This window comes from Telopea speciosissima, chromosome 4 (assembly GCF_018873765.1).
Source record: "Telopea speciosissima isolate NSW1024214 ecotype Mountain lineage chromosome 4, Tspe_v1, whole genome shotgun sequence".
Lineage (NCBI taxonomy): Eukaryota > Viridiplantae > Streptophyta > Magnoliopsida > Proteales > Proteaceae > Telopea > Telopea speciosissima.
Genome location: NC_057919.1, coordinates 32,545,440 through 32,563,260, shown reverse-complemented (window position 1 = coordinate 32,563,260; position 17,821 = coordinate 32,545,440). Strand labels below are relative to the sequence as shown.

At 39.0% G+C, this 17,821-nt stretch overlaps 2 protein-coding genes across 3 annotated transcripts; both read left to right on the top strand.

Moving 5' to 3' along the window:
* Positions 1-1,579: 1,579 nt before the first annotated feature.
* On the top strand, positions 1,580-9,965 carry LOC122658430 (eukaryotic translation initiation factor 3 subunit B-like). Its single transcript, XM_043853391.1, has 11 exons — positions 1,580-1,713; positions 1,809-2,049; positions 2,858-3,004; positions 3,443-3,571; positions 7,295-7,423; positions 7,512-7,595; positions 7,682-7,806; positions 7,888-8,086; positions 8,169-8,701; positions 9,007-9,115; positions 9,404-9,965. Exons 1-11 carry the CDS (start codon positions 1,592-1,594, stop codon positions 9,761-9,763), a joined length of 2,178 nt encoding a protein of 725 aa, XP_043709326.1. The 5' UTR covers positions 1,580-1,591; the 3' UTR covers positions 9,764-9,965.
* Positions 9,966-13,088: 3,123 nt separating this feature from the next.
* LOC122658431 (probable receptor-like serine/threonine-protein kinase At5g57670) lies at positions 13,089-16,324 on the top strand. Of its 2 annotated transcripts, none has more exons than XM_043853392.1 (10): positions 13,089-13,375; positions 13,612-13,712; positions 13,795-13,913; positions 13,992-14,119; positions 14,197-14,688; positions 14,788-15,042; positions 15,143-15,300; positions 15,392-15,607; positions 15,706-15,855; positions 15,955-16,324. In XM_043853392.1, exons 1-10 carry the CDS (start codon positions 13,195-13,197, stop codon positions 16,096-16,098), a joined length of 1,944 nt encoding a protein of 647 aa, XP_043709327.1. In that variant the 5' UTR covers positions 13,089-13,194; the 3' UTR covers positions 16,099-16,324. The 2 variants fall into 2 exon arrangements, with proteins under 2 accessions (XP_043709327.1, XP_043709328.1); XM_043853393.1 differs by having other exon boundaries at positions 13,092-13,375; positions 14,200-14,688.
* The last annotated feature ends 1,497 nt before the right edge of the window (positions 16,325-17,821 follow it).

The window sequence follows — 17,821 nt, the reverse complement described above, 5'->3', positions numbered from 1 at the left end:
CTACAAGGCAAGAAAAAGGCAAAAAAAAAAAAACAAAAAACAGAGATAGTTCAGCTGTAATAAATTCCTCCCCCCTTCTGTCTCTCGACTCTCTCCCTGTCTCTGTGTGTGACATTGTGTGTATGTGTGCACTGTGCGGGGCAAGAAGAAGGAAAAAAATGCAAGGTAAGAAGTCCCAAGGTCCAGGATCGTAAGCAAGCTAGTTGCAAGGCAAGAAGAAGAAAAAGAAAAAAAAAAAAACCGAGAGGACTATGGTTACAAGACTGATGGAATAAATCCCTCCCCCTCTGTCTCTCGACTATGTCCCCTGTCTCTGTGATCGTACAAGCAAAGAAGAAAAAGAAAAAGAAAATAAAAACCAAGAGGAGTCGAGGACTACTAATCAAATAAATCCCCCTCGTCTCTCGACTCTCTCCCTGTCTCTCGTGTGTGTAAATGTGGTCATGTGCAAGGCAAGAGCAAAAATAAAAATAAAAATGATACAACTGCGTAATCATCTTGAGGCGGAGGAGAAGAATGAAGAAGAAGAAGTTAAGAAGAAGAAGAAGAGGTCTGCCTGGGAGAAGGAAGCAAGGCAAGAGAAAAAATAATTAAAAAAACGATACTACTGGCTGTAATCGCTACCGGAGGCTGGGAGGAGAAGAGCTGAAGAAGAAGAAGTTAAGAAGAAGAAGACGAGGTCTGCCTGGGAGGAGGAAGAAGATCCAAATTAAAAAAAAAAATAAAATTTACTTACTTGGAGAGTTGGAGTCCTGGAGATTGCCGGAGAACTGGAGAAGTTCGAACTTGTTCGAAGGTCGCGAGACTCGAGAGTTGCGGAAGCGAGGAAGTTACCGTCTCTGAGTCACGATCCCTCTCCTCTCGATTTTCCCTTTGCGATTTCTATTTCCCCCATTAGGGTATAAGTTATTATGTTTAATATTTTTAAGTTTTATCATAATGTGTATTGCAGGTGTAACTTTTCAAGTTACACCTCCAATACACATTAACGAAAAAGCATCTAAGTTATTAAATCATTTAAAATATATATATATATATATATATATAAACCTGACTTTTATACATTAAATGTTCAAATATCAGTCGACATACCCATATATTGTGGTATGGCGTCCATGGCGACGCCATGGAAGCCATATCGCTCGATATTTATACATATACCATGGTGGATCTCGATATGCCCTTTCCCCCAACGCCAGGACGCCATGACAACTATGTTTTACATATAAAATCAAAGATAATTAGATGCATAGTAAAGTGGAATTTAATAACCAAATATGGAATAATATGGAATTATTGATATTGTCACATGGTGGTGTTGGATGGGGTAATGATTATGAAAATTCCTTTTTTAAGTGTGAAAATTTTCCTTCTCTTGCCTTTTAATTCCCTTTACAACCAACCGGAGCCTAATATATTTTATCCGAAAAACCCAAAAAAACTATAGTTGGGCTTCTCCCTTCGCTTGTTCTCTCTTCACTTCACAGCCGGAGAGCCCTAGCTTTTCTTTCTCCCGGGGCGGCGACGCACACTGACAGTGACCTCTCTTTCTAACCGATCTTAGTTTGACTGATTTTTCTGTACAGAAAATATGGCAACCCTAGTTTCTATGGCGGACATCGAAGCGAAAGCTATGCGTCTTGAAATTGATCTCTCCACTGTGGATTTAGAAGCTATAAAGCTGCCTCATGGCGAAGATTTTGGTATAAAGAGGTAAATAACTTTGGTCCTTACCCTAGCTATAGAGTTTTTGTTTTGAACTTTTTTTATTTGAGTAATTGTATGCTTTCCTCTTTTTCTCTCTGTAGTGATGATGATGAAGATATTCTCAATGAGGATACCCAAGAATTCGAAACTGGTTTTGGGAATATTATTGTAGTTGATAATCTCCCGGTTGTTCCACCGGAGAAATTCGAGAAGCTTGAAGGAGTTGTCCGGAAAATATACAGTCAAATTGGTGTTATTAAGGATGATGGGCTTTGGATGCCTCTCAATCCCGATACCAACAAGACATTAGGTTACTGCTTTATTGAGTTCAATACTCCTCAGGTATTAAAAAGTTTTCATTTTCTTCGGGATTCTGCATTTAAATATTTGAGAAGCTTGTAGATTAGTGAACTAAGCTAACTGTGAATTTGAAAGAAAAAAAACCAGTTTTTCATGGATTTACGGATAAGATCCTGTTCATGATGTACATGGGTGGTTTTCTTCCTCCGGAAGTTGAATAAATAATGTATCATGCATCACTTCTTACTTGGCTATTAATCTGCATGTGCAATCCCAGAGAAATCATTTTTTGTGATTGTTGTACCTACCGTTTTACACCCCCTCCCCCCCTCCCCCCCCCCAAAAAAAAAAAAATAAAAAAAATAAAAAAAATTTATGATATGGACCTAGATGAATTCAATGATCACTTACTCTTATTGATTGAAAAGCAGATTTTATATTGACATGTTAAAAACTTAAAAACAGAAAAACAAATTTCTTTTTGGAGTCATGTATTTAGGCATCAAGGATACTGTTATTGCCCGAATTGGGGCAACAGGATGTCCAGCAGTCCTTGGACTTGACTTGGGACTAGGGGTCAAAATGGTTAACCATATGCTGATGTATGATTTCAAGTGGTAACAGGGTGCTTTTTGGTTGATAGTGCTTGGGTAGAATTATTAGGGTAGTCTGCCGTAGTTGTTTTATTCACCCCTATTCCCAACAAAGAAAATATGTGATTGTAATGCACATACTGAAATCCTGTTGATCTCTTTGATGAACATTTATTGGATACTCTGTGGAGGAGAGTTTTATTTCTGTGTGCATGTTTAATACATCAACGGTATCCATCTTTTTATTGCTGTTGCAGGAGGCTGAGCTTGCCAAGGAGAAGACACATGGATACAAGTTGGACAAGGCACACATATTTGCTGTGAACTTGTTTGATGACTTTGACAGGTTTATGAAAGTTCCAGATGAATGGGCTCCTCCTGAGATAAAACCATATGCACCCGGGGTAACCCTTTAATCTTCTGTTTCTTAATTTCATCCCCGTCATGTTTATGCTTATTATGTTCCATGCCCAAATTTTCAGCAAGCATATTTCCATTAAGATTTGAAATTGAGATTGATTCTGAGCGACTCAACTTTGTATTAAGCTTGATAGTAATACAAAGTGTATACTTTTTTATTGATGTCTCTCTGCCCACCTCTCCCTTGTAAAAGAGAAGCAGAAAACATAGTTTAGGACTTGAGAAGGAATTTTCTGATTTACATTCCTGTGAATGTGCCCAACTACATGTACATGATTATTATGAATAATGTAAACAATGTCTTTGGGCATGCTCTGTTATTCTATCTGAAAACTTCATTATCTCTCTCTCTTTTTGTTTACCCCCCCTTTTTTTTTTTTAAATGGAGAGTGAATATTTACTATATTATGTTCTTGGTGCAGGAAAATCTTCAACAATGGCTTACAGATGAAAAAGCCCGAGATCAGTTCGTAATTCGTGCCGGATCAGACACTGAGGTGTTATGGAATGATCCCAGACAACTAAAGCCAGAACTTGTTTACCGTCGGGGTGTAAGTTATTTTCCTAACAAAATTCTTGTTCTCACCAAATAGAACTTCAGTAGTGTGGAGGTACTTAATATGTCTGGGAAGATTGCCTACTTTTAGATTTTGGAGACGTTTTACATAATTTTGTCTTGTTGTGTATTTTCTGCCTGTAAAAAAACATTAAAACCCATTAAAACCTATCCGATGCACAATCTGCTGGGGTTTTTTTTGGCCAAGTTCAACTATAGTTGATTACCTTATCTTAATAGACAACCCATTCAAACTCATTCATGGTTCTAACCCTGCCATCCTTTATGCGTAGCAACAGAGGTGTGGGGTTGTTACTGCCGGAAGCAACAAGTTATCCCCCGCTACAATGTGATGGAGGGGTAGGTAGGATGAACTCTAGAACTGATGCAGATTCATCACTGAAATTGGTTTGTTTTGTTAGGAGTAAGTCTAGGGTTGGGTTATATACATATTGGGCCTTTGATCCCATGGTTCTCCAATGTAATAGGTTACTTTTATGGACCTAAAGTATGGGTAATAGGGTTGCATACGGGATTAGTTGGTTTAGTCCATACTCAGTTTTATTTTGGTGTTTTGTTCATAAATTGAACCGGTTGAACCAATGGTTCAATTTAAGTGATTTTAGTAGTTTTCTTTTAAGTGCTTGGTGGGGCTGGATTAGGATTCTGTTTTGAGTCTATTTTAGTTTCCTAATCAGTTTAAGTTACCTAATAGGTTAAGGATTGGTTAGGTCTTTCCTTTTTAGTGTAGGAGTCTATTTTTGAATATTTTATATAAGGTTGTAAGGGGGGGCAAGTATTGGACACGGATTTTGATATTAATGAAAAACTTTTGCTGCTCTTCTTCTCCAATGAAGATTTTTGTCTTGTGTCTGATCAAGGCTGGTGGGATTGGTGTTTGATCCAATTGACACCTTGCGGTGGGAAGCCCGGGTGGTTCGTTGGTGGGATTAGTGTTTGATCCAATCGATACCGTGCGGTGTGAAGCCTGTGTTGTTCTTTTGAAGCTCTCCCTCAAGTTCTAGTTAAAGATTCAACTTTTATTCAAGTTTCTCAATCAAACAAGCTACTGCCAAGGGAATTCTGCAACAACAATGAGTTTGATTCATCCCAACTCTAACCTTTCTTCTCCTAAGCCTCTAAACCAAAAAACCCTAACTTTTCCCCTTTTTGTTTTCACTTTTCTCAATACTTAATTTCTGCCCAGACCAAACCAGCCAGCAAAATCCCTCCTTTTTGGATCGAACTCTCCTCTCACCATAAGGGAAACTCGATCCAAACCCTAGCCCAAACTGACCATCCTAAACCCTAGAATCCCACTATATTTCTATTTTCAATAATCCAGAAGCCTAACCCTAACCTGCTGCCCATTCAAGTTTTCACACTTTCAACCATCAGAACATCTCAGGACCTTCATTGTTATACTCCTCTACCTCAACTTGACATAACCCATACATCAACCTAACCCTAATTTCACCAAAAACCTAATTTTTTACCTAGCCGATTCACCTGTTCATAACATATCCTGGTTGATTGACTCCTAGTTGGTCCTCTACCAATCTAGGACTACATTAAGAACCCTCCCAGACAGGATCCCAAGACAAAACTCCACTCAGGTAGAAACCCTAATATTAACTGAAAACTCAAACATCTCAAAATAACACCAAACTCTAAGAAACAATAGCCAATAGGAAGGGTGAGAACCCTTCAAAAGATGGGAATGATCCGATGAGTGGTTTCGAGGCAATTTAGAAAACAATGTTCTTACGGTTTTAGATCTTAGAAACAGTAAAACTGAAATTAAATTCAATCCGACCAACGGAATGGTTTGACATTTGGATCAAACTTAGGAGTTGAAATCAAAGCCCTAAGATATTAAAACAATCCATATGCTGGATTAAAATTAATTTGAAAACCTCAATCCTGAAATAGAGAAAACTGAGGAAAAGAGATTTTTAAGTATCAACCAAACAACTGATCAGAACCAGTCCAAACCCAAGTCGAGCTGACCTCTTGGGATGACCTTTAAACCCCATAGTTTGAGAAAATAAATTATAGAATCAGGAGTTATCAGCAGGTTACTATATACTGAAATAGGGCAAGAAAACAGAGCATCTGGAGGTTTGATAAAACTGAAATTAGCTCTGATTTGATCCTACCTGATATGAGGAAAATCGAATATGTAGTCAGAGAACAATCAATCCTCTTGAAAGGTGAGATCAAACACCAACAGCAACCATAGATTAAAATCAGGATTCAATCACAAACGGAAACTGGCGGTACAACAGAGAAAGGGGAAGAGAAAACCTATCTCAGGCTGAAGGGAATCTCACCCACTATCGCCATAGTTGTCATGGTGCCGCCATGGCGTCATATCGCTAAAATAATATACATATCGACCAACGATATGGTATATGTTAGCATATCGACCGATATGGCCTCCATTCACCGACATGGACGCCATACCATGATATATGGCCATTTCGGCCGATATTATTGATCAAGTGTAAAGACTTTAATTTTTTATAATTATTATTTTTTTTAACCTTTTAAAAGATGATGCTTTTATCTTAATGTGTATTGGAGGTGTAACTTGAAAAGTTAAACCTGCAATACACATTAACAAAAAAAAACAAAAAACAATTGACTAATAATGCCTATACCCTAAATCCCTAATAGAAAATTAGAAATCGAAAAGACTCAGTCTCAATAGAGAAGGAGAGACCGAGAGAGTTGTTAGAAGGAAGAGACGCTACTTCTTCACCTCTTCGAGCTCCGGCAGTTCTCTCCAGAAGTCCAGTGGCCTCCTTCATCGGCTCTGGTAAGTAATTGTTTATTTGGTAGTTCTTCTTCTTCAGTTCTTCACTTTTTCTTCTTATTCTTCTCCTCCCAGTCTTCCAGCAAGCAACTCTATCGTAAACTAAAGTTCTTCTTTCTCACTCACACACACACACAGAGACAGAGCAAGAGAGAGTTGACACTCGACAGAGGGTTTTTTTCTGGTTTCTCCTTTTATCCATCCCCTGTTCTGGTTCACAACAGTTCCCCACGGTTTTTTCTGTCATTCTTTTCTGGTTTCTCCTTTTATCCATCCCCTATTCTTGTTCACAACAGTTCCCCATGGTTGTGAACTATGCTCGATCATTCCTTCTTAAATCTTAAGCCACATGCACTGGGCGACCTCAACCCCAATAGATTAAGCCGTAATACCTCTCTTGCTATGAGTTGGAGCTTTGCAAACAAAGCTGATTTCCTCTCAACCGCTGTTGCTGAAATTAAAAACACAACTAATAACTAACTATTCCTATTTGAACTAGGAGTGAAAATAAGCTACTACTAAGCCTAATCCCTTATGCCTACCTTGTAACCACATTTTAGGCACATTAAAGTGGCTCATTACAATGAAAACACATGGAATCAAAGGCCCAATACATACATAAAGTAAGCCCATTTATGTGATTACCTGCATCATAATGTCTCCCTGCTCGCCCAAAAAATATCGAAGTGATTGTAGCAATGATGCCCTATGATGCTGTCTTTCCTCTGTCTAGTTGTACCGAGGAACCCTCTCACTCTTACTCCTTTCTCCTTCTCGTGCAAGTATTTGGAAGTACACTGCTAGATAATTTTTTTTAATGTTTTTTAAGATCATGCCTTTTATCTACACATAATAGCTTTAAGCAGCTATATGACTGATTATATCTGGCTTTATTGGCAGTATTGGACTGAAAGTTTTGTTCAATGGGCCCCACTTGGGACATACTTGGCTACAGTGCATAGGCAGGGTGCCGCCGTTTGGGGAGGTGCCGCTACCTTTAACCGTCTCATGCGTTATGCTCATCCCCAGGTGACCTACTGTTTATCTTTCCAGTTGCCCACTTGGTGGCTAGCTTGTCTTTCACTTAATAGTATTTCTTCAATGGAATCGAATGCAGGTTAAGCTCATTGATTTCTCTCCTGGGGAGAAATATTTGGTTACATATAGCAGCCATGAACCAAGCAATCCTCGTGATACTCATGTGAGCATTCATTCTTTGGAATCATATTAATTATTTTCATGTAGCTGTACTTCTGGCATGCTAACATGTTTTTTTTTTAAATGTAGAGGGTTGTCTTGAACATCTTTGATGTGAGAACTGGAAAAGTCATGAGAGATTTCAAGGGAAGTGCAGATGAGTTCGCAACTGGTGGCACCGGGGGTGTCTCTGGAGTGTCATGGCCTGTCTTTAGGTGATTTATTTTATACATTTGTATATGTGAACATGGTGAAGCTGAAAATCTCTCCTAGACTCTTATAGATTATTCTTGCAGGTGGGGAGGCGGGAAAGAGGATAAATATTTTGCTAGAATTGGGAAAAATGTGATCTCTGTCTATGAAACAGAGACTTTCACTCTTATTGACAAGAAGTCCTTGAAGATTGAAAATGTAATGGATTTCTGTTGGTCACCCACAGATCCCATATTGGCACTCTTTGTTCCAGAGCTAGGTGGTGGGAACCAACCTGCTAGGGTGAGTAGACAATATCGTTTGAAGAGACATGGTTCTTTTTGTCATGTTGATTTACTTTTCCTCTTTTATTTTCCATTCACAGGTCAGCCTTGTCCAAATTCCTAGCAAGGAAGAACTGAGGCAGAAAAATCTTTTCAGTGTTAGTGATTGCAAAATGTACTGGCAAAGTAATGGGGACTACCTTGCTGTTAAGGTTGACCGATACACTAAAACCAAAAAAAGCACATATACTGGCTTTGAGCTTTTCCGCATAAAGGAAAGGGACATACCCATTGAGGTTTTGGAACTCGAAAATAAGAGTGACAAAATTGTTGCCTTTGCCTGGGAGCCCAAAGGGCATAGGTTTGCTGTTATCCACGGAGACGGCCCCAAGCCTGACATAAGCTTCTACTCTATGCGAAGTGCTCACCACTCAGGACGTGTCTCAAAGCTCACTACTCTTAAAGGCAAACAGGCTAATGCTCTTTACTGGTCTCCTGCTGGACGCTTCATTATCCTTGCAGGGTTGAAAGGTTTCAATGGACAGTTGGAATTCTATAATGTTGACGAGCTTGAGACAATGGCAACAGGAGAGCATTTCATGGCAACTGACATAGAATGGGATCCAACGGGAAGGTATTACAGGGGCTCCTCGTTGTTTTCTATACTTGGAAGTATTACAAATCTCAACCTTGCAATGATTTTTTCTTAATAAAATATTAATTTATTTCCTGAAATTTGAAAGAAACTGATCATATCTAAAGTCTCAGGAATGATGTATTTCATTTACTTTCACCACATTGTTTTGCATTGTTTTTGAAAGTTGAGACAAACTGATCATATTTTGCTAGTCTCTTAATTTGAAGTTTACAGGAATATTCTGTTCCATTTCATTCTTTTTTCCCCTGTCATAATCGTTAACTCTCTTTTGCTTACCGTAGATATGTTGCAACATCTGTTACTTCAGTTCATGAAATGGAGAATGGGTTTAATATTTGGTCCTTCAATGGAAAGCTGCTATATCGGATTTCGAAGGACCATTTCTATCAGGTAGAGTAATGAATATCAGAGTTAAATATCTTTCAAGACTTCATGTGTATATTCTGTTTATTATATGCCTTGCCTACAAATTTGGTATTGTGAGTACATGTGTGGCTATTGTATGAAGTTGTCAGCATATTGTTGATATAATCCATGTTACAGGTTAATTTCAACGACCCCCCCCCCCCCACCCCCACCCTCCTCTTCCTGTGTCCAACTGCTAAATTTATAATTGTGACATTTCTACTTTCTGCATTCTAGTTATTAATTTCTTTTTTTCCCCCCTTTGTTGTTTAGTTTTTGTGGCGCCCAAGGCCGCCATCCTTCTTAAGTCCAGAGAAAGAGGAAGAGATAGCAAAGAACCTGAAGAAGTACAGCAAGAAGTACGAAGCAGAGGACCAGGATGTCTCATTGCTCTTGAGTGAACAAGATCGGGAAAAACGAAAGATGCTTCAAGAGGAATGGGATCGTTGGGTCCAGGAATGGAAGAAGTTCCATGAAGAAGAGGAGGAGATACGACAGTTATTGAGGGATGGGGAAGCAAGTGATGAGGAAGAAGAGTATGAGGCGAAAGAAGTTGAAGTAGAAGAAGTGTTGGATGTAACGGAGGAAGTGGTCTCGTATGATTTTGAGCAGAATGCGAATTATATGAGTTAAGACTGGTAGCTTGGTGTTCTTCAGTTCTTAACAGCAGCACCAATTTTTGAGTTACTCATTTTTGTTTATGGTTAGTTAAACGCTTTTAAGTAGGATGGTTTAGAAGTTGATTTCTTTATTTTAATGTGGATTTCCTAATTTTGTCCTACTGAATTCTTCCTAGGTTCGTCGATATATCATTTAGTGAACATTGTAATTGGCCTATATTCACTTTAAATTGTTGAAGGGATATATGGTTCCTTTGAACCCTATGCAGGTCCTTCATTTGCATCATATCATTTTTTGAAAAGGCGGATTTGCTTGTTTGTTGAATGGAGTGATTTATTTTTTATTTTGATGAAGAAAATGGAGTATTGGGTTGATTGCAGTCCAGTCCGATTTACAAAATAAAGGGGAGAAAGAACCATGGAAAGGCGGAATGATCGCTGTCTCATGGAAAGGCGGAAATCCCTTTGGGTGCTGCAGTCATTTGTAGGGCCCTGTTTCTAGGTGTAGGAGCCGTGCGCAGCACACAACCAGGTAGTGTTTGCTTTCCCATAAAAAAAAAAAATTAGAGTAAGCCATTCTACAATTAGAAAGAGTTGTTGCCGAAGAGCAAGGTTGGTGGGTGACTAATGCAGCTGAGGCGCTGAGCTTCTTGTTTGATTGGTCTGTAGGTATGGGGATGCTTGGCGTAGGTCAGTGCGGCAATGCGAGGTGGAGATGTCGACATGTGGTAGCTTGGACATCCAACGGTTAAAGCTCAACATAGTCAATGAACTTGGACCATTGGATGTCGGAGTTGCCACATGTCGGCATCTCCACCTAGCATGGCCGAGCTCTAGGGAATTGGAGAGGATAATTTTCCTACCCGTCCTGGTAATCCATTGTAATCCTCCTGTTTTTTTTTTCAAGAGATTTACTACTTAAAACTGTATGTGATAATGATCCATTCTTTTATTTTGTCCTCCCGAGCCACTTGTAGAGCCGCTAAGTCACCACAAAGCTTCCATCTTTAATGTTGATTCGCACATTTTCGATCCAATGCTTATTAGTAGAGCGTTGTTGAAAATAAATGTGGTGAGAACTTAGGCCTGATTTGGTATAATTTCTATTTCAATTTTAGGTTGATTTTCATGAAATAGTCAATAAATAGGTTTGGTCAAGAAATTGAAATTGTTTGATTGCATTAATCTGAAAAATTTCAAGAATAAGAAGTCTATTTGGTAGTTCAATTTTTCAGAATAGATTCTTTATATTTCTTTAGGAGAGGATGGTGATGGTGGCAATGGGAGAAGGGGTGGGGGTAGGGGGGAGCGGGGCGGGGGTGATGGTGATGGTGGTGGTGGTGAGACCATAGTTAATTAAATGGGAACAACAAAAAAACTTTGTTTGAAACGTAACATTTAAAACCGCTTAAAAATTAAACAGGACGACAAAAAAACAAACAAACAGTCCCTATGAGTGCAAAAACCAGAGATGTTGCTTGAGAGAAAAAGGAACATGAATCATCTGCACATGTACGTGCAGGTCAACGTACATCTCAGAGCTAATCAAATGTTTATTTTATTTTCATAATTATCCCTCCACCCCTTGTAAGTGGCAAAAATTGGACAAATGGTTGCCTCTCACATGTACGTGCACCCGTGCAGATGAGCAAAACTCCAAAAGAAGAGTAATGCTATAGCTAGAATGGATTATCTACACATACCAACAGGTGAAAGTACATCTCAAAGTCAATCACATTTTAATTTTGTTTCCATAAAAACTCCTCCTCCCTTTGTAAATGGCAAAAATAAGACAGATAGTTGGCTCTCACATGTACGTTCACCTGTTGATACGTGCAGAGGAACCGAACTCAGCTAGAGCGAACCGAGCTACCAACAGTCGGATCTCTCTCACTCTGTGCGTGTGTATTCCACTATCCCTACACGGACACACACACCACCATAAATTGCCTTGCTTATTCTACATCCATGTGTCACGAAATCGGCAGTTAGGTAACAGACCACTAAGACCACTACGAAAAGGTAATGATGAGAGTATGATGATAAAATAGTGGGGTTTGTTGCATTTTGATTTTTAGGATTCTTAAAATCAGGGTCCCACGTATAACCTGACACCACCATTTCTTCATTAATGCTGATATGATCTTACTCTTTATTGGTTGCAGTGGGCCCACTGAACGAGGAATAGTAATTTCCACTAACTACCAACTTTCATTATCTGGATCATTCTTATTCTCAAAGCCCATACAGGTGGCTATGGACCCTCTTCAGGCCCATAGCCCATTTGGAGAACATGTAGGTTAGGTACAGAATGACCTGTACTCTCTCTCTCTCTCTCTGAGTGTGTTAGTCTTCATTTCTGCGTGCCGTGCTGTATACCCTTGTAACCTGTCTCTCAACCTATAGCCCATGGACCAGGGGTTTTTGAAAACTTTTACCACATGTGTTTGATGCCCTCTTGTTATTGAAGCAACTTGATTTTTTTTTTTGGATTATTTAGGGATTTTTTATGTGCAATAACCATCATTGAACAATATAAGGAAAGAGTGAAAAGTCTCTTTGCCAATCAACCCAGATATGAACATCATTGTATAATCACAAATTTTCTAGCATACATATATATGAACATTTGAACCGGGTTGGATGTCATCCAATCTGGTTTAGACTGGTATAGAATAGCTAAGACTCCAAAACTCAAATGGGGGTAATGTAGAACCACGGAAAATCCCACTTCGCCTGGAGATGTGCCATGGAATACGTATATATGCAATGGCTTCCCTAGAATTGGCTTCCCAATGGTTTGATACCTGGGTTGGTTCTATTATGATGACTTTTGTCCCAGGTAGAAACTTAGATTGTGGCTCCCATACCAATGCTTATGAGACACGTGGAAGCTGCCTCTTTCTCTCTCCTCAAACTTACAAATGCACTCACCATTAACATCTCAGGTCTTACCCATAGAAAAGGTTCCAATGCTGTGGAGTCAGCCCTGTTTTTGAGTGGCAAGGAGCCATCCTCTTACCAACACTAAGTGCATATGAGACTATGGACATTCACTTTGAATGTTGAGTTTTTTTTTAGCTTCCAAAGCAAGACAATATCAAATACAGCTTCCATTACCTTTGCTTCTTCCCCAAAGCACCTAACCTTGACACTTAATTGTAACCCCAAATATGTTAAAAGTTTGATAAAAAGAAGGAAAAAAAAAAAAGCCCAAGCAAAACAAGCACTCTATACAACCAATCACCATGTCATTCCCTTGCCACTGTTAAAGCTTCCTAATGCTTCTTACACAAGAAAGAGTTTTAATGGAAGCTAAAAGTTGGCAATTCCTCCAACCGTCCTTTATCTGGGCCTTAATCATTATACATTTCCCCTACATATTAGCTTCTCAGTTCACATTGTTGACAATAACCCATCAACCACAGAACCAGGATTTCCTGCATGAATTCAAGTCAGATCCAGTATCTTTCTGATTCAGCAGGGGCAATGGCTACTCCTGTTCCTGCTAATAAGATACTCATTGCCCTTCCCCTTGATGCAGAAGTTAGCAAAGCTCTTCTCTTATGGGCAATTGGACTTGTTGTTCGTCCAAAAGACAGCGTTGTCGCCGTTCATATCCTTGGTTAGTAATTATACTATTTAGACAGTGAAATCCAAACTTCTGACCACTAACTGAAAATATTGTCTCAGTTTGGTATGCTTTGAATGGGTCTCATAATCTTGTTGAAGCAATGGTTTTTGTCAATGAAAATGACAGTTCATAACGGTTATTTTGGTTTGTTCTCTGTTTCTTCATATAAATTTGAGATGAATAACTAATCTTAGGGAGTTTGGTCACAAATCTTTCATGACTAACAGTGGGCAAGATGTCAAAGAAGCGACACACCCGATTGCGTCGAGCAAAGGCCTTTGTTATATCTATGCTTGGAGAATTCACTGAGATTTGCCAATTTAAGCAGGTACTTTAAAAGTCCAAAATGTGACAAATGAACCTGTTTTGAGATCATTGAACTTAATGTCTCCTTGATCTTCTGTTCTCAGGTGCATCTGGAAGCAAGAGTAGGGTATAGTTCTAGTATTGGGAAAGGTTTAATTGAGGAAGCCAAATCCATTGGAGCTGACTTTCTTCTTGTTGGTGGCTCCCGGAACCAATTACAGAGGTTCTAAGAATGCCTTTATCTCTGATACTATTTGTTCACTAGTTGAATCTTTTTATAACTGATTTTTCTATGAAACAGGGGCTCACGTAAAGTAATGAAGTACTGCTTTGAGCATGCTCCAGAAGGTTGTTCAGTAGTTTCAATTGGGAGGCGTGGACAAACCCATCAAGATTCAGATTCAGATTCAGGGTCTATCCCCTCTGAAGGTTGGTTTAACAAAATTGCCTTGTGGAAAAATTCGTTTAACAAATTCCATATATATGTTCTAAACAGTAACTTATAGCAGGATCCCAAGGTTCAAGATCAAGTTTGAGCTCACATGGATTGAACAAAGATATTCATGTCAGCAAGAGTAAACCCCCCCTTTGGAAGCTCTTTCGTTTCAAGGTGAAGAGAGTGAACTATTCGAACAAGACTAAGTATCAAGGGAATCATCATTCCTCAAAGGAAACCAGTTGGGGAAAGGCTTCCCCTACAGCTGTTCTTGATGGACCTGAAGAAGGATTGCAAGTCACGGAAGATTCCTTTAGTATTGGGGACTCTAGCCTCACTGAGTCCCCTCCTTTGTCAACTAGGTCTCGAGATTGCAGGCGCCGGCGCCACTCTTACATAAGGAGGTCCCTATCGACAATCAAACTCTTATTTCCATTCTTCCATTCCTCATTGGATGGAATAGAAAGGGAGCTTGATGGTTTATCTGACAAAGAGAAAAAGCCTTCATGGAGGTGTTTCAGCTATGAAGAGATTTCAAATGCAACAAATAATTTCCACCCAGGTAAAAGAAGGCCTTGATGCAGATACTTTCATACAGGGTTCTCTCTTTAGAACTCAGCTAATGATTAACAGTCCTTAACACATAAAATTTGGTGGACAGATAATATGGTTGGTAAAGGAGGGTTTGCCGAAGTGTATAGAGGTGATCTCTCTGATGGGAGAACAATAGCTGTGAAGAGATTAGCAAAGGACAGAAGGAATGAAGACAAGGAGGAAGAGTTCCTCATTGAATTGGGTATTATAGGCCATGTCTGCCATCCTAATACAGCATCTTTGATAGGCTGCTGCATTGAAAATGGTCTCCATCTAATCTTCAACTTCTCTCCAAATGGAACTCTTGATGAAGCATTGCATGGTGAAATAATATAGGCCTTAAACCCATTTCCCTTTGTCAATTCTAGTTCTAGAGGTGTTCTATATATTTATAATACTTATCTTTCATGAACCCTTCTCAGGTAGCACCTCCAAGTCACTAGAATGGTCAGTCAGATACAAGATTGCAATAGGAGTTGCAAGGGGTTTGCACTATCTTCACAAATGCTGTAAGCGCCGAATAATTCATCGAGACATAAAAGCCTTAAATGTTCTTCTTGGGCCAGACTTTGAACCACAGGTGAAGCAACTAACAATATTTCTTCTAGGAGTTTTTTGGACCAATCTACTTCTTGAGATGTATGAATTTACTCTGTTCCAAATCTCCACAGATTGCTGACTTTGGGCTTGCAAAATGGCTTCCTACACAATGGACTCATCACTCTGTTGTTCCAATAGAGGGTACATTTGGATACTTAGCGCCGGAATACTTCATGCATGGAATTGTAGATGAGAAAACTGATGTTTATGCATTTGGAATTCTCCTTTTGGAGATCATAACTGGCCGGAGACCTGTGGACTCATCAAGGCAAAGTCTTCTCCTTTGGGTAAGTAGATAGACATCCACATTTGTTAACCTTAACATCTATACTTATGCAAGTTCTAGCTAAACTGGTTACTAAACTTAAAAAATGGTTGTATACAGGCAAAACCACTTATGGAATCTGCGGACATTGCTGAACTAGCTGATCCAAAACTCAAGGGAAAATATGAAATTGATGAAATGGATAGATTAGTACTGACTGCTTCCTATTGTGTAAGACAGTCCTCAATATGGCGTCCATCGATGACTGAGGTACATACATTATCTTCTCAACTTCCATTAAATACATATTTGAGCTTAAAAAAATATATATATATATTCTCAAGTTTAACTGATCAATTTGTCCTATAGGTGTTGCAAATTCTAATCAATGAGCACAATTCTGAGGTTGCAAGGAGTTGGACAATACAAGGTTATGCAGTGGATGATACAGAGGATTACAGTGAAGAAATTGACTGCTGGTCTCACTCTAGTGAAATTTATCTACATGAATAGTCAATTTAGAGATTGAATCCGTTTTAAATTTTATAAAAGAAGTGATTTTTCCATTAAATGAGTTAGTTCATATCTAATTAATGAGCTTTTTCTTTCTTGTTTTTTTGGGAGTGGGGTTGGCTGGCTAGAGGTCAATTGGAGGTTACAACCATTTTCCTTTCCCACTGCTTGTAATTAATGTATTGGGTTCTCTAATATATGATGAGTTCTGGGGCATTCCAACAATGAAAATCCTTCTAAATATTTTCCCCTTGAATCAGTTCTGTCAGCCAACTGAGATGAATAATCTAACTCTATTAAAAGCAAAATTGATCTAACTTCATTGAAAATCGTCTACAACAACATAACCTTACCACAAATAAATGGATGCTTGCTCTCCAATCAGTTCTATTTGATTGAAAATTCTCTCTCGAACTTTTTTTCTTTTGAGAACCTAAACGGGAGAATTTTATTTCATGAATCATTTCAGTTACCCTCCTATCCTTTTCATGGAGGGTACAATTAGGAGGGAAGCTTGATTGCTTCTCAGTCAGGCGATGGTGTTTGTAATGGCGGAAATGGATAGACAGCGCTGCTCACCCTCGAACTTCTGATTCTGTTTCATGTTTGTGGTCACTATGATATAGGTTTCCTAATCCATCTTATGTGTTTCAACTTAATTTTGCAAGAATTGTAGCGGGAATTGGTTGCTTCGTATGAGAATTGGCAGGGATCGATTCGGATTTTGCAGTTCCAAATCGTAATATTCACCCTGAGATTCCCCCAAGTTCTGCCTTTTTAGATTCTTGGATTAATCGGATCGAAATCGGACTGAATCCGGACAATTCAGATCTGATTTGAATTGGAATCGGTCCCTCACCTACTATTTGTAAGCCCTAGATGTAACCCTGCAAAAAAAAGAGTTCCAATAACGAATAGGTTGAACGGTTGAGATGCAAAGAAGGAGATACATCTTTTTTGTTTGGTACAAGAAGGAGATACATCATATCTGTATTCCATCTTAAACATAAATCAAATTATATAAAGAGTAAATTACATGCCCTGCTCCAGTATTTTGAAACAATATCAAACCACCTCCCCTAGTTTTACTATTTCAAAAAACCCTCACATGGCTCACGGTGTTAGTAAACTGTTAGTTTTGTAAGTAAAAAGACCATTTTACCCTTTTTCCAATCAATGACTTAATTCAATTACCATTTTACCCTTTTTACATTTTCTCCTCCAAACCAAGAATCCCTAAATCGATTTAAGGTTTTGCTGCACACCACCTTCGGCAAAAGTTGCAGAAGACCAAACCATCGCCGGCGGACATCTCCTAGCCCAACCACCCTCCGGTGAAGGTTAGTCTCTCCACCGCTGTGTACTCACCCCTTTCATGGTTTATCAACTTTTCTGCATTGATGCACTCCATGGTTCCGTTAAGCATTTTACTCTCTCTCTCCCTCCCTGTCTAATCTCTTTTATCATCTATACCCAGTTCTTAAACTCTTATTATCATTAGATTATGACGTTGGAGAAGAACAAAAACAAAAGAAAGAAAGGGGAAAGTTGTTTGTTCTCTTTCTCTCTCTCCTCTGTTCTCTTCCACTGCTTAACTCCACCTGTTTGTTCTCTTGCTTTATTCGGTAAGTAGATAGAGGTTAGAGAGACACAGTGAGAGTGATGGCAACTTAGTTCCCAGACGATTTCAAATGGCCGATTTCCTTGGAGATATGTCGGACCC

Excerpts from the sequence above, each read along its gene's own strand:
- LOC122658430 (XM_043853391.1), top strand. The coding sequence starts at position 1,592 with ATGGCAACCCTAGTTTCTATGGCGGACATCGAAGCGAAAGCTATGCGT. Across the intron at positions 1,714-1,808 it reads GAAGATTTTGGTATAAAGAG|TGATGATGATGAAGATATTC; the intron begins GTAAATAACTTT and ends TTCTCTCTGTAG. Across the intron at positions 2,050-2,857 it reads TTGAGTTCAATACTCCTCAG|GAGGCTGAGCTTGCCAAGGA; the intron begins GTATTAAAAAGT and ends TTGCTGTTGCAG.
- LOC122658431 (XM_043853392.1), top strand. The coding sequence starts at position 13,195 with ATGAATTCAAGTCAGATCCAGTATCTTTCTGATTCAGCAGGGGCAATG. Across the intron at positions 13,376-13,611 it reads TGTCGCCGTTCATATCCTTG|TGGGCAAGATGTCAAAGAAG; the intron begins GTTAGTAATTAT and ends CATGACTAACAG. Across the intron at positions 15,856-15,954 it reads GGCGTCCATCGATGACTGAG|GTGTTGCAAATTCTAATCAA; the intron begins GTACATACATTA and ends TTTGTCCTATAG.